The sequence below is a fragment of the Sorex araneus genome, chromosome 3 (genome assembly GCF_027595985.1).
Source record: "Sorex araneus isolate mSorAra2 chromosome 3, mSorAra2.pri, whole genome shotgun sequence".
Taxonomy (NCBI): domain Eukaryota; kingdom Metazoa; phylum Chordata; class Mammalia; order Eulipotyphla; family Soricidae; genus Sorex; species Sorex araneus.
This window is the reverse complement of record NC_073304.1, coordinates 9,768,227-9,783,456: the sequence shown is the minus strand read 5'-3', so window position 1 is coordinate 9,783,456 and position 15,230 is coordinate 9,768,227. Positions and strand designations below refer to the sequence as shown.

At 55.9% G+C, this 15,230-nt stretch overlaps 1 protein-coding gene across 1 annotated transcript in view; it reads right to left on the bottom strand.

The window, feature by feature from the left end:
- Positions 1-11,119: 11,119 nt before the first annotated feature.
- Positions 11,120-15,230, bottom strand: part of TRIP11 (thyroid hormone receptor interactor 11) — a 72,416-nt gene continuing 68,305 nt past the window's right edge. Inside the window, exon 21 of the mRNA XM_055130355.1 lies at positions 11,120-12,955. Coding sequence (XP_054986330.1) covers positions 12,735-12,955 — 221 coding nt within the window. The 3' untranslated portion in view covers positions 11,120-12,734. The remainder of the gene's footprint in view (positions 12,956-15,230) is intronic.

Sequence of the window (15,230 nt, the reverse complement as noted above, 5' to 3'; positions counted from 1 at the left end):
TGCCGTTGTTGGAATGGCTGCGGACGTGGGGTACAGGCACCTTAGGGTCAGCCATACGTCGACCTTGCCTCTGCCTGACAGCATCAAGGACAGTGCTCCAGAAGCTTCTTCCTAGACACAACAATCCCTGCCTCCCTCTGCCACCTGCTTACTAGTGTGTTCTCCCTCCGCCTCTGTTTAACCATTGCTTTTCCGAATAAGCTTTGTCCTAGGGCTACGAGCCTGTGGCCCGAGTGGGTGGCTCTGTCTTGGCCATGCTTCGAGCGTGAACTGAGCATCCTTCGTTCCTGACTGGAGGAGTGGGCCTCCACTTCCCAGGACCCAAGGAGTTGCAGGACAACTACACGGGAGGGTTATAAGTGATGTAGGAGCTTGAGCCCCCGCATACTGCACTATCCCTTCATCCCTCTGAGAGTTTACTCAAGAGTTGTTAAGAGGTTTAAGACAGATTCTAGGGGCTGGAGTGATAGCACGGCAGGTAGGGTGTTTGCCTTGCATGCAGCCGACCCGGGTTCAGTTCCCAGAATCCCATAGGGTCCCCTGAGCACTGCCAGAGGTCATTCCTGAGTGCAGAGCCAGGAGTAACCCCGGTGCATCGCCAGGTGTGACCCAAAAAGCAAAAAAAGCAAAAATAAAAAAGATGTAGATTACAATGGAAACAATTCTCAGCTGCCCAGGAACTCTTTTAACGTACTCCCCAGCACCCCCCCCCCCCAAAGTGCATCTCTGGAGTCTCTGCTGAGCACAGGCAGAGGCCCTGGGCATCCGGCAGTGCTGGGATCAGTTCTGGAGGTCCCCGTGCAGTGCTGGGCTAACCCACCTCAGGCCTGGCCCCTCGGCCCTGAGCAGCAGCATCTCCAGTGACCAGGGACCAACCCATTGATTCACTGGCCGGGTTGGCAGGGGGAATCTTAAGGTGTGATCCCTCAGCCTCCCGAGCACTGCTTGGGAGTTCCCCCCACGGGGAAAACCTGATGATGAATGGATTCCTGAGGCTTGTTTGGACATTAGAATCTTATTCAGCAAAATTAATAGTGGGCAAACCATAGTGTTCCCTCTAATGTTTAGAGGAGCTGATGTTATTGGTAAGTTCAAGAATTTCAGAGAACCACGTTTAGTGAGTTGAAATTGGGAATGAGGTTTCTCTGCATATTGTTGTGGGCCACGAACGAGGCCTCTCTCTGCCCTTGGAGAAACCTGGGTTCTCTCTTGAATGAATCTCTCTCCCTCTCTCTCTCTCTCTCTCTCATTAGCTTTCCCTCCTTCCCCTTCCTGAAAATCTCCAAATAAAATCTGTTTTATTGGGGGCTGGAGCGATAGCACAGCGGGGAGGGCGTTTGCCTTGCACGCGGCTGACTGGCTTCAATTCCCAGCATCTTATATGGTCCCCTGAGCACCGCCAGGAGTAATTCCTGAGTGCAAAGGCAGGAGGAACCCCTCCGCATCGCCAGGTGTGACCCAAAAAGCAAAAAAAAAAAAAAATCTGTTTTATTTCATGCTCATCTACTCCTGAAATTCTTTCCTGCAAGGTAAGACAAGACCCGGTAATAATGAATCCTGGGTGGCAGAGGTGGATTGGGAGAAAGTGACCATCTCTCTCCTCCCCGCCTCACATAAGCACCTGCAGGGACCAGCAACTTCACAGGGATTGACGCAATCCGGAAGCATCCTGAGAGGTTAGACTTCGCTGTGGGCGGGGTCCCTGCTGGCCAGGCAGATGCCCCAGGAGAGAGTTGAGTGAAGCTCTATCCCGCTTCCCAGACCATCGCTGGTCTCACAGAGCTGCCCCAGGCTGTGCTGTGCCCGGGTTAATTCCCGCCTGGAAGTTTGGAGTTGGCTTTGGCTTTGACCCTGCTCATAGGCTACTCCTTTCTCCGTGCTGAGTGGAGACTCAAGACAACTGTCAGGCAGTCATCCTCTTACGTGTCTGGCTCAAGGGCTGAATGAGAGAGCTTCGTGCAGCCAGGCCCCTGAGTTCCCGTACGAACTCCTCATTCCCTGGGGTTGGCTTCGATCCCAGCTCTCCGTTTCTTGCTTCCATCTCTTGGGAGTTGGGGCATCGAGTCGGGTCTGAGTGTGAATCAAACCTGACTGCTGAGAACAGCCAACGGACCTGTCCATCTGCAGCGTGCGGGGTCTTTAGAAGAGGCCTGTGGCTATTCTCAGTGCATGCGAGTCAACTCGGGAAATGCAGATTCATCCTAGTTCTGAGCCAGGACTTCCCAAAGCTAAGGAAGAGAGTCAGACTCTGACCTCCGCAAAAAGGCAGGGCATGGAAACCCATCTTCCTCTTCACCCTCACCCCTAATCTACCGAAGAATGGCAGGAACGGATGAAGTTCACCACCCGCTAGTTTGCACAAGCACAATAAGAACAGCTGTAATCAGACAGAATCCTTTTGCCTCTCCTGGAACTGTAGATTGGGAACCATCAACGAACCAAATTAGAACAAGGAGGCTGACAGCAGGAGCGGCCGTCATAGTTTCCAATCTATAGGTCTCAGGCAGGTTGAGCTTTTCCCAACCCCACAGAGTCCCACGGTTTCGGGAAGGGCCGAGTCGGACAAAGCTTCGACATTTCCCCTTTGGGCAGAGCCTGTGCCATGATCACAATCGTGGTGACCAAATACAGCCCTGTGACTTGTGACCCGTAGACTCTCCCGGTCAAAGCAGAGTTTGCTTGGTGACCTGCTCCAGACCCATCTAGGCCTCGACGGGACTCGTTTTTAGGTGGTGGGAAGTAAAGCCAATCTTAGGGCAACGGAAGTGCAAGTCAAGCTAAGTGACCAAGGCCGGGGCTTTACAAGAAAACGTTAAATACCCTGCAGACCCACCTGTAACACCTGTATTTCAGGTGTAGTCACTCAATTCCTGAGGTTCCCCAGTGTCCTGGGCTGCTTGGCCCTTCCAAGGAGCTACTATATCAGTCCACTCGTAGACTGGAACCCTTTGAAGAAGGCATTAAACTTCTCCTCTTTACTAAGGATAATCCTGATTCCCAATTTCTGATTCCTTTTCCGTATTCAACGTCTCAGTATTAGAACCACTTCTCAAATTTTCTATGATAAAGAACGGAAGAGAGAAAAAGAAAGAAGAAAGGGAAAGAGAGAAAGAGTAAGAAAGAAAGAAAAAGGGGGGGAGAAAAAGAGGGAGGTAGAGAAAGTGGGGGAGAGGGAGTGAGCGAGGGAGGAAGGAGGGAGAGGGGAGAGATGGAGAGATAGAGGGGGGAGAGAGAAGAGAGGGAGAGGGAGGGAGAGGGAGGGAGGGCGACAGACAGGAACTGAGAGAGACAGAGACAGAGAGAGAGAGGACTCAGGTATAGGACAGAGAACCACAGGGATCCTGGGTTCTTGCTGCCTTTCCCACCCAGGTTTGTCTTTTCAAACCCCCCTTTTTCTTGCTAATCCCCCTTGGAGCCGCGGGGGGGCTTTTCTTCTCACGGGAGACCATCCCCTTTGCCTTTCCTTACCCGCCCTCCCCTGCGGACCAGGTGCCAGGTGGGCTGACCCGCGGGATCCTGGGCTGCGGGGGAGGAAGGGGTCAGCAAGGGCCCCGCGTGCCCCACTCCGGCACAGCAGGGGGGCTGGGGCTGCATCCCGCCCCCTCCTGCTCACCCCCTCCCCCAGCCTCTCCAGGATGTCCAGGAATCCCGGGATCCCTCGGATTGTGCCGCCCCAGCGGCGGGCGTGGGGACAGGAGAGACACGGTCCCGGCCTAGGGGACCCGGCAGGAAAGGGTCAAAAGCGCCCCCTCCCCCGCCTCCGCCGTGCCCTCCCATCGCCTGCGGGGGGCGGGGGCGGGGGCGGGGCTGGCCCCCACACTCGGCCCTGGCAGCCGCCCCGGGCCCGCCGCGCCGCGTCTGGCCAGTGGGTGCGCGCTGTAATCCGAACCAGCTGCGCCCGGGCCGGGCCCGTCCGCATTGTTTAACATACTTCGAAAATGAAGTGTTCATTTCTGACATTCCTCCCGCAGCTGGCTTGATGCGGACCTGCCGAAGAGGCTAAGCAAAACCAGGTGCCCGCTCCGTGGGCGCTCAGTGCCCGCGCCCGGCTCTGCCCGCGCCGCCCCCGCCGCCCCGCACGTGCCGCAGGTCCCGCGCCCGACCCGCCGCCCTCGCTGCCCGCCGGCGCCCCGCGGCCCCTGGACATGCCGGGAATGCAGAGGTGGGTCCGCGGGCCCCCGCGCGCGCCCCCGGGAGGGTGGGGACCGGGCGCCCCCCGCCTGCCCGCCCGACGCCGTCCGCGCCGGCTGCGCGCGGGCTCCGGGCACCGCGACCTCGACGGGGCGTGGGAGACCCCGGGACGGCGGCGGCGCGTCCCCTCCCGTCCCCTGCCGGGCCCCGCGCGCGGCCGCAGGGCTGGGGGCGGCCGCCACGGGCAGCGGAGACCCAGAGGGGGGAGCCCGGGGGAGCCGCGACCGCGGACGGGAACCCGGTGAGCCCCGCGCTGCCCCCGCGGCGACTGCAGCTGGTCACGGCCTCCCGGAGCGTCCAGGGGACAGGATGGAGAGTCCGTCTGCAGCTCGCCAGCCCGCAAACCCTGCGGACAGCGGTGCTGGACTCACGGCCGTGTGTGTGCGCGCGTGTGTGCGCGCGTGTACTGAAAACTCAGCTCCCGGGTCATCCCCCACCGGGACCGGTGCTCTCCCACACTCCGCCCCAAGAGTGCTCGGGGCTCCCCGCAGCCCCTCCGAGAACGCACACATGGGTGGTCCCTCCTGCTTTGGAGACTGACCAGCTGGGGCACCAGAGGCTCCCCAGGAGCCCGACAGCCAGTGGGTTCTCGGGGTTTTCTGGGCTGTGTCCGTGGCCAGCTGCAGGCTATTATGTCCTAGGTGGAGCCCCCCGAACTGGCTCCGGAGCGCCGGGGCCGCTGTCTCTCCCAGCTGCTGGGCTCAGGCTGGATCTCTGGCAGGAGCCCTTGCGGGGTGCACGGGGTGGGGAGGCGAAAAGGGGCGGGGGCTTGGGGGGGGTCTCAGGGGTTTGGGGCGTCGCTGCCTTTTCCACCAGCTCTTGGGTTCCTGGGTGCTGCAGCCTGTCCCGCCTCCACCCCGGGGGTCCTGGAGTCCAGGGCCCTGAAGGAAAGCGGGAGGCCGCAGGGAATCACTGACCTTCCTCCCGGTCCACCTGGAAAACAAACCGGTGGCCGTTCTGCGCCTTTCCCACACACACCTGCCTCGGCACATGGCAGGGCCCTGGGTTTGGGCGCTGCTCCAGCTCCTCTGTCTCTGCGTCCTCTGAGACCCAGTCCTGCAGGTGCTTAGCACCGTGGGGGGCTTCCTTCTGGGGGACCAGGGGGTGGGGGAGGAGGGCGTGCCCCTCTGGCCCCACAGCGGGTTCTGTGCCTCCGCTGGTCCCCTTCATTCCTGCCCGCCGGGAGCACAGGGACGCCAGTGCTGAGTGTCCCAGCGGTCTCGGAAAGGGAGGGCCAGGGGGTGAGGGGACACACCAGCTCCCCGGGTCTGCTACCCTGCCCAGGAGGCCTTCCAGAGCACCTCCTCCAGGAAGCCCGCCTGGTCCCTACTGCCTGGCTCTCAGGCCTGGTGTGGGTCATCCTCTCTGGGTTCTCACCGCAGCAGCCAGACACGGCCCAGTCCCGGGGGCAGCCCCGCAGTGCTCCAGGGCAGGGTGAGTCCCGAGCAGTGACGCCGGGCTCCCTGGAGACTGAGCGGGATGCTGAGGGGAGGGGGCGCAGCGTGGGTGGGGGTTGGTTCCGAGTATTCCATCCCCAGCCTTCCTTTCAATGCCCCAGGGAAACATTGTTGCCGCTAAAGCCCCCCACCTCCCCAGCCCACCTCCCCTGTTCTGCTCTCAGGCTATGTCGATCCATTGTCCAGCTCTTCCCTCAGTGCTCCCAGAGGGGACGTGTCCTCTTCCCTTCCCAGGCTGCAGCGGACCAGGCCCAGGTGTGTCCTGTTTGTGTTAACCTAGGGGGCTCCTTGCAAGTGATTGCAATCCCCTTGCAGGTGATTGTAAGAGCCTAATTAGCGTTCAGTGAGATCAGACTTCAAAAAATAATTACTGTGTGTTACAGCCAAGTTTGTAATGAAACGGCCGAGACACAGAAGGGAAGCCGGACATTTTATTTCATCACAATAGGAACAGGGATTATGGTGGCTCAAGGAATTCGAAACCACTGGACAAATGCTTCAAAAACTGAGGATGTAGTTAGGCTACAAAAGTACATTCCCGGGACCAAGCGATAGCACAGCGGGGAGGGCATTTGCCTTGCACGTGGCCAACCCAGGTTCAATCCCCGACATCCCATATGGTTCCCCAAGCACCACCAGCAGTAATTCCTAAGCTCAGAGCCAGGAGTAACTCCTGAGCATCGCTGGGTGTGACCAAAAAAACAAAACCAAAAAAAAAAAAAAAAAACCCACAAAAGTCCATTCCAGAGTGTTGACTGATTAGAATCTTGGAAGATTAACGACAGTTACTTCCAACACCCAAAGAACGAGACACATTTCACATGGGAATACACGGTCCTTTACCCACTGTCAGAAGAATCTTCTCCCAGTTGTGACCTGCACAGAAGCTGCCTGGTCAGGGTGCACGTCCTCCCTCACCCCTCACCGCCCCCCGTCCCCCCACCCCCAGCCTTTATCAGCACAGCTAATGGCTCCTGATTACTCAGGACTCAACAGTTGATGATGTTTTCTTAATATCTTTAAAGTGGCTGTCCTTAAAAATATTTTGGCACGTAACATGTATAAGGCATTAAAAAGAAGAAAGTCTAGACTTCTGGGACAGCGAGCCACTTAAACTGACTGACCACAGGCTTCGCATGCCGGGGGCCTGGGTTCAATCCCTGGCATCACTCGAGCCAGGAGCAGCTGCCGAGTATCACGAGGGTAGCCCCAAATCACCCCGCCCTCCCGCTTCCCAAGGTGTAGCTCTCTAGAACATGCTGAACAGTTCCATTATAAAAATCCAAAATGAGGGGCCGGAGCGATAGCACAGCGGGTAGGGCGTTTGCCTTGCACGCGGCCGACCCGGGTTCGATCCCCGGCATCCCATATGGTCCCCCAAGCACCGCCAGGAGTAATTCCTGAGTGCAAAGCCAGGAGTAACCCCTGAGCATCGCTGGGTGTGACCCAAAAAGAAAAAAGAAAATCCAAAATGAGTTTAGGTGCGGGCGGGGCACGCTTCAGAACCTTCTAGTGAGATTGTGCCAGGGCTGCAAGGCACGGTTTGCACGCAGGAGCCCAGATTCTATTCCAGTTCTACATGAGCACCTCCGGGGGAGGTTTCCCCAACCACCACCACCACCAAACCAACTAAAATGCCCTAGAACCTTCTAGGCTTAATATTGTTTGTTGGGAATGAACGAGTTCTGTGTACTGGATGGTGACCTCATCTTGTATATGGAAATCATCACTTGCAGGGCTGGAGGGATAGCACCGCAGGTAGGATACTTGCCTCATGCAAGGAGACCAGGGTTCCACCCCCGGCATCCCATATGGTACCCAGAGCACCACCAGGCGTGATTCCTGAGTGCAGAGCCAGGAGTCACCCCTGAGCATCTCCAGGTGTGGCCCCCAAGCCAAACAATAAACGAAATCATCACTTCCATTTCTAAGCATTCTTTTTTGGTTGCAAAATCGGGATTCTCTTCCCCAAGTGCTCTTCCCCACCCCACTCCCCACCCTGCCCCGGCATTGTCGACGTCGGCATGCAGGGCAGCCCGGCACTGCAGGACGAGTTCTCCCTGCACCCGCAGACTCTGGCTTCCATGGAGGAGCAGCTGACCACCTCACCGAACCTTCCAGGCTTCATGGCCATTCTGCACAAGACTCAGACCCGAAGAGGGCAGGGCCACACAGAGCACAAGGGGCAGACACCTCCCCGCTGGCCCCTGGTTAGGGCCACCACTTCCATCCCGTCTTCCAACCTCGCTTTCTCCCACCCTCTGCTCACACAGCAGACCCTGCCCTTGGTCCAGGAAGGAACGCACCAGAATCCCCTGGGTCCTTCCATCACCATCTCTCTTTTTCTTTTCTCAGGAAGCTTTACTTCTCTTATCCAGACTGGATCCCAAACCATCAGATAAAAAGCGAGCTGGGGCCAGGGCCAAAGCTCGAAGGCTAGGCATAACGCTCACAGTACCATCCACATACACTAGAGTAACAGCCCTGGCCTGTAGGCCACATGGGCCCCTAACTAGGGTGTCCCCGGGGGCCGAGATTCCACACTCCTGGACCCTATCAGACTTCTCCGAAGTTCTCTCCTGCCAGCCTCCGCCTCCCCGCCTTCCCCACACCGAGACTTCTCAGATCTGGGCCTGCGTCCGCCATCCTCCAGGGACGCCCTCCCCAGTGACTTCAGGGCGCTTCTCCCCACCCCTGACTGCTCCCCTTGTCTGGGAAGGGCGCCTGGGCTCCGCCTCCCCTCGGCTGTGCTCATGACTTGCCGAGTGCCAGGCAGGTGCCCTGCCCACGGTAACATGCCTCACCTTTCAGTGGGCGCTTTCTAAAGCTTCTTTTTTTTTTTTTGGGTCACACCCAGCGATGCTCAGGGGTTACTCCTGGCTTTGCACTCAGGAATTACTCCTGGCAGTGCTTGGGGGACCATATGGGATGCCGGGGATCGAACCCGGGTCGACCACGTGCAAGGCAGACGCCCTACTCGCTGTGCTATCCTCCGGCCCTCTAAAGCTTCTTGCCATTTCTAGAATTGTTCTAATGACTCGTATTCAGAAATTCTGTGGAAGAAAAGACACATACCCAAAGTACAGGTCATAATCGTAAATATGCAGGTGCTCATGAAAACACTAATTGCTTCAATCTCGGGAGGTTGAGATTTTCCATATGGGATTGAATGGAATATAGAGGATGAGCAGATTCTTGAGCTACAGGAATCTGGCAAATTGTGTCTTATCATTGACAGAATGAATCCGGGGAAGGATCCTTTCTCTTTGTAATAGAAAAATTTGAAAAAATTTCATTAAATTCCTGAGACTTTGGAACATCGGAACTTTAGGACTCAGGATTTCACCTCAAGAAAGAGTAGCTTAATCCCTTCTTCAAAGGGCTCCAGTGTCCTCGTGAGTGACAAAGCAGTCCCTTGGAGGGGCCAAGGAGCCCAACCCAACGGGGACCCTCAGGGATTAATTATTCCCAAACTACAAGTGTCACAGGTGGATCTTGATGGTGTAGGACACCCAGGGGCGGGCAGCTCCAGTTAAACCAACAACTCGTGGTCCCTAAATCCGCAGGATTCTTCTTAAACCGTAGACCAGAGCTGCAGGCACACCATACTTTGGGTTCCTGACCTTTGACACTGCGCCTGGCTTCACTCAACCCCCCCTGACAGTCTCCCCCACTTTCTGGCGGTGACAGACACAGCCCCTAGCATCTGCGCAGAACTACTGCCTTAGGAAGCATTTCCGTAAGCGGAAGTTTAACACGCTGTGAGTGAATGTTGACTCTTACAGCCCATGAAGGCCAAAGGCAGAACTGATTATCTCGAGAAGAAGCACCTCTGAAAAGAACGAAGGCTGCTGAACCCCTCGGCTCTTCTCTCCCACGGTCTTGGGCACCTGTGCGACTGCTCGCATGTGGCTCCCCGGGCTCGGAGGGGCTCCCAGGAAGAGCGGACATCCCGGGCAGAGCCGAGACCCTCGCTGCCGTGCCGGGTCTTCAACATGCAAAAGTCGGCTCTCCCCCTTCTGAAGAAAAAGGCAGCAGCAGTTTGTTAAAATATTTTTTTATTGTAGATGACCACATTGCCAACCTACATATGTTATTTTTTCATTGGAATAGAGATTTGTAATTTTTGCCTTGCAGTGCTCCTGAGAAATTCAGTAATGCATGAACTTGAGCTCTAAGAAACACAAACCAGTGTGAAGTCTGGGCTGTAAATGACCCACATGTCCATATTTCCCCAAAATCAAACGGCAATTCAGTGACATTTAACTAGAGGAACCTTTTATAAATTAAAAGGTAGAGGCTGGCAAGGAGTCACAAATGTCAGGACAGTAAAAGTACCGTTATTTTTCCATAGGAATATATAAAATGAGCATCAATTATATTTTGTATTTGTAAAATTAAGGGTAAGTTTTTCATGGAAGATGTTTTCAATACTGATATATGAAAAACAGTAGCTTTAAATGCAAACTCGAAAGCTTTAAGTTTGACACCAATAGCGCCTTTTCAGTAATTGTTATCACTCCCTCCTGAAGACTGTGTCCCAGCAACCCGTGCCATGGGCATTGATTATTGGGTCTTGGCCTTACTTTTCAACAAAACACCCAAAGATAAAAATTAACTGAAGGTTGTGTTTGGGGAGATATTCAAAATTTTAATTGGCTGGTTTTAAGAAGGTCATTTCTTTTACTACTCACACCCGTGCTCGGTTTTACTTTGCCTCCTTTAAACTAATGACAGGAACTCAAAGTCAAAAGACCACAAGGGGGACTGGGGCGATAGCACAGTGGGTAGGGCATTTGCCTTGTGCATGACGGACCTGGGTTCGATTCCCAGCATCCCATAGGGTCTCCTGAGCACCGCCAGGAGTAATTCCTGAGTGCAAAGCCAGGAGTAACCCCTGAACATCGCCAGGTGTGACCCAAAAAGCAAAAAAAAAAAAAAATAAGACTACAGGGTGTGAGATGATACCAAAACCAAGTTATTGACTGGCTGGATTTCCCACAGTAGAAAGGCTGAGGCTGTTTGGAATATTGTGGGAAACTGTAGCAGTTTCAACCACAAATTTGGGTAAGTTCAGGGAGAAACAGACAGTAAGTAGCTGAAACTCTACAGCAAATGTACTGAGTCACTTGTCGGCTGTGAAGACCCCCAGGGGCCTGCTTCGGCTCAGTCACACACTGAGGTGCAGCCCGGCCACTGTAGCTCCCAGGACAGGGCAACAGAAACACAGGGCCGATGGCTGTCAGGGGAGGCCACGTTTGTAACGCAGCCAGGGAAGCTCAGGCAGGGATCCCCTCCCCCGACCACTGCGTGAGGGGAGGTGGGAAGAGGGGGGGGGCGACACTCTAGCTACCCAAAAGGCAGTTCAAAAAGCAGCACCTGCGACTTATGTACCCACCAGGCCTCTCCTTTAAGGGGAAGAGAATCGGAAGGATGCACGGTCTGTTTCTCAATGAAGAACTGATTGTGGCTTAGGTTTGTAACTTAGAAACTTTTATTTCAGATGCTCCACACTGAAATGAAACTTCAATGGCAGGCAGCAAATAATTTAGAGGATCGATAAAAGTATCTTTGAAGGGATCATATAAAAACTTATGAGTAATCATTTCACAGAAAAATAATAATAGGTGAGAAGGACAGGAGGCGGCTGACTGTTCTAATATAGAACTCAGAGACAACTGCCTCTAAGGGAAGAAATAAAGCACGGGAACAGGAATAAATTAGTAAAAAAGAAAGAAAGAAAGAAACTAGCTAAGGAGATGCAGCAGCAATGACTCGGTTACCAAACTGTTCAGAAAAACATGTTCTACCCATCACACAGACACAGCTTGTTTTCTGATACAGTAGAAACTATACATTAATCACAGCAAAATTTACAAACAACCCGAGTTAGTGCTGGTATTTACACAGTTGGATTTAGTGTCACTTTTACCTTGGTAACTATCCAGGTGTTTTATTTTAAAGGCATACTGAAATTCACAACGTTCGCCAGAAACGTCTTTACATGTACAGCTTCGGCGACCAACACAAAACCAACAACCTGACATAGTTCGGTTCCAAGTCAGCACTTCGTAGGACGAGCTGACGAAAATGACCCAAATGCTCCCTCACTTCTGGAGTCCAGAAACTAGGGGCTGGCGCTGAGGGGACGTCCCCGCCTCCGGGGGGGATGGTGGGAGGGTGGGGGTCCCGGCGGAGGGCGCCACTAGAGCAGCGGGTCCCGCCCAGGACACTGCTGATGGTCTGACCACAGCAGCCGCCCTGACCCTTTCCAGCTGGGAACTGTGTCTGTGGCTGGGAAACAGTTTCAAGGTACCCTGAAAAAGGTATGTTAATGCTTTAAAAAAAAAAAAAAAAGAAATCCTACCTACAGTTCAGACCCCGTGAGAAAAAGGAACAAATGATCCGGACAAGGCCAAGGGGAGAGTCCGTCTCTAAGGTTCTGGACAGCGGATTCCACTTCCCAAATGCCCTTGAGAGACGCCGCCTTTCAAGGGCCTGCGGCCAGTGGCTGCCCAAGGGAAGCCTGGCGCTGGCAAGCAGTGGCCTGGGTGCGGCCTGGACTGTGCGGGCACACGGACCTCCCTGTGGCATCGTCCTGCACAGACCCAAGCACGCGCCTCCTCCCTGGGACGCCTGTGACATCCAGTGACAGACCTGTCCCTGGCCTGTCCCCAGCAACGATGAGAATAAACGCCCCAGCATACACAAATGCACCTGTGTGTTGCAGGTGCCGCCACCACCGCGTCCTCCTTTGTGTGAAACGCGTCCGTGGAAGCCTGGCTAGGAACTCGGGAACCAAAGAAAGACAGAAAGGGCAGATACGGAGCAGCAGGGATGTGTGTCTTTCGCCTGTTTTTGTACAAAAAGCATAAAAAGCTTCTAGCTAGAATTTGGTCAGATGAGAGAAGGGGCCAAAGCAGGTAACCCAGCTCTCCAGCACCCGGACCTGCCATCCCAACAGACACGGGAATCACCTTTATTCCATCTGAAGAGCTACAGTGTCAAACCCTTGGCTGTCTCAGAAGGCCGCTTTGTGACGGAGTTTCATAAAGTGCTGCGTGGGCCGTGCTCGGCGGCGGGGGGTCACTGTTTGAGGAGGTCCTTGAGTACAACTCCAGCACTGTTGTCTGCCGACACGGGCAGCGGCGTGAACGTGGGCAGCACGTCCGAGATGGGCTTCAAGAGCAGGTGCCCGGGCGTGCCGGGGCCAAGTCCAGCTGGGTTGAGAAGAGGCACGGCCGAGGAGCGGGGGACCAGGAAGGAACCGCCTTCTGTCCTGCTGCCAGCCCTGGGTCCTGCCGCCTCTGAGGGAGGAAACACAAGGGCTCAGTCGCCCACCCGAAAGAGAGGGCCCGACTGGGACGACTGACCGTGCGGTCTCGGGGCCGGGGCACAGCACACTGGCCGGCGCGCAGCCTCGCGGGGTGATTCCTGGACCCGTTTGGTCTCATGAGCGCTGCTGGTGCGACCCTGGGGGTCCCCAGCACCGTCGGGGTGTCCTGAGCACTGCAGGGCCCGAGAGCACCGGTCTGTGGGCAGAGACCCGCCGTGGGCCCCGCCTGCCTGTCCCAAGTCCCCCGATGTTGTTTGTGAACATGGACCTGAGTGACCAGCTCCCCTGCCATCACTGCCAGCTGCAAACTCCCCCCCGTCATTCAGGGCGCTGGACAGTGCTGGGCACTCTCTTTAATTATTCAAAGACCCCAGTTATCAGATGCAAACACCAAACTGGGTATTGAAAGGTAATGTTCACTGCAGCAGTGTAAAGCCTTCTCTGTGGAAGCTACTGTAAATGTGCTACTTAGGTCCCAGATTTGACACCCCAGTAAGTCTAAGGTATGTGCTGCTGTGTGCTGACCTGGTAATATAGGATTCATGAATAAAGAAGGCAGACCAATGAGGAAGGGCCAGGAGACAGAAGACAGAGAACATGGACACAATCATCCACAGTTTCTATTTAAATACCAGATAAGTAACTGATAAAAAGTTCACTATAAAACCTTTTCCCCAAGACACACAAGAGTCTTGGAGCCGAGCAGCTCGCTGCGGAGAAGCCTCCTGACGCTGCACCAGGCCACCTGCCCGGCGACTCCAGACCAAGGCAGGTGCTGTCCCTCCGCCTCCCCCAGGAACCCCGGCGGCCGCCACCATCCAGGACCCATGAGAAGCCCAGGTAGGTGGGAGCAGTAACGGCAAACGCCAGGCCTCACGGGGCAGGGGAGGCGCTGGCCCCTCTCCCCGCCCCCCCCAGCCCTGCCCCGACGGGCCCCTGAGATGATGCCCAAGAACTGCCTCCGGCTACTATTTAGGCTCCTCAACGGCCAGGATCCAGAGATGCCCAAAAGAATCTCGGGACCGAGCAGCTTGCTGAAGAGATCTCTCCAGAACCTAATGATCTAAAATTTCAGAGTTCCAGGAGCGTGCAGCTGCTCTTATGGCCAGTGAGCTAGCAAGCAGGGGAGCACAGGGCCGGAGAGGTGTGGGAGCCCTGCTCCTTTCTCAGTGCTCGGCCTACGGCGTCTCTCCCAAATGCACCCTTCGGATCCTTGATGGTCCTCTGGGGCTGAGAGCTGGCCCAAGGCACAGGTGGCCATGGGGGTGGACAGCACCTCCATCACAGAAGGGGCTCGGAGGGACTCAGATCCGTAGCTGTGGCGGCGCCTGGAGTGGGCCCAGCCTGGGAGACTGAGCCCTGGGGATCTGGAGGTGATCTGACCTCTCGGGCTGGCAGCAGGACAGGGCACCTCCCAGCCGCCGTGGGGGCCTGGAGTCCCTGCCAGCACCCCCAGCTGGACTGCATCAACACCATCAAGGTGTTGCCTCAAGGTCCTGCTTCAGGGAACGCAGCTTCCCAAGCCCACGGCTGGGTAAGTCCCTCACAAGGCCTGTGGGTGCCCTTCAGCAGAGGGAGACTGGCACGAAGGGGCCCCAGCAACAAAGCGTGGTGACCACTCATGCTCTCAGGCGGCCCTGGCAGGTCCCCAGCCACCTTTGCTACAGACACCTGAAAATTCTTACTAGTTTTTTGGGGGGCTGGGGGGCACCCGCAGCAATGCTTAGGGGTTCCTCGAGGCTCTCATTCCTGGCAGGGCGCAGTGATGCCGGACGCACCCAGGCCGGATGCCTGCTGTCCTCTCTCTGGCTTCTCCTGCAGATGCTTCCAGAGCGCCGGGAGAGCTGCAGGGGGTGTGACTGAGTCGGCACAGACCCTCGGCCGACTCCTGAATTCTCAGGGTTCAGACTGAGCTTCGCTGTCCCCTGCAAATCCTCGCCACCCCTGACCGCTACTGGGCTGCAGATCCAACCACTGACGCCAAACCAAAAGCTGGCACAGGACTGGCTAAGGCAGAACAATGCCACAGCGGACAGGGCGCTAGCCTTGCATGGGGCAGACGTGGGCTCAGTTCCCAGCGCTCACGTGTCCCCTGGGCGCTGAGGGGATGCCCAGTGCAGAGCCAGCAGTGGGCCCTGAGCACCGCAGGGCGCGACCCAGAAACAAATCAACAACATTTTTAATAAAAGAAGGCAACAGAGCACGAAAGTGGAAAGAGAAGAAAGAAGAGGGGGACCAGGCAGGGG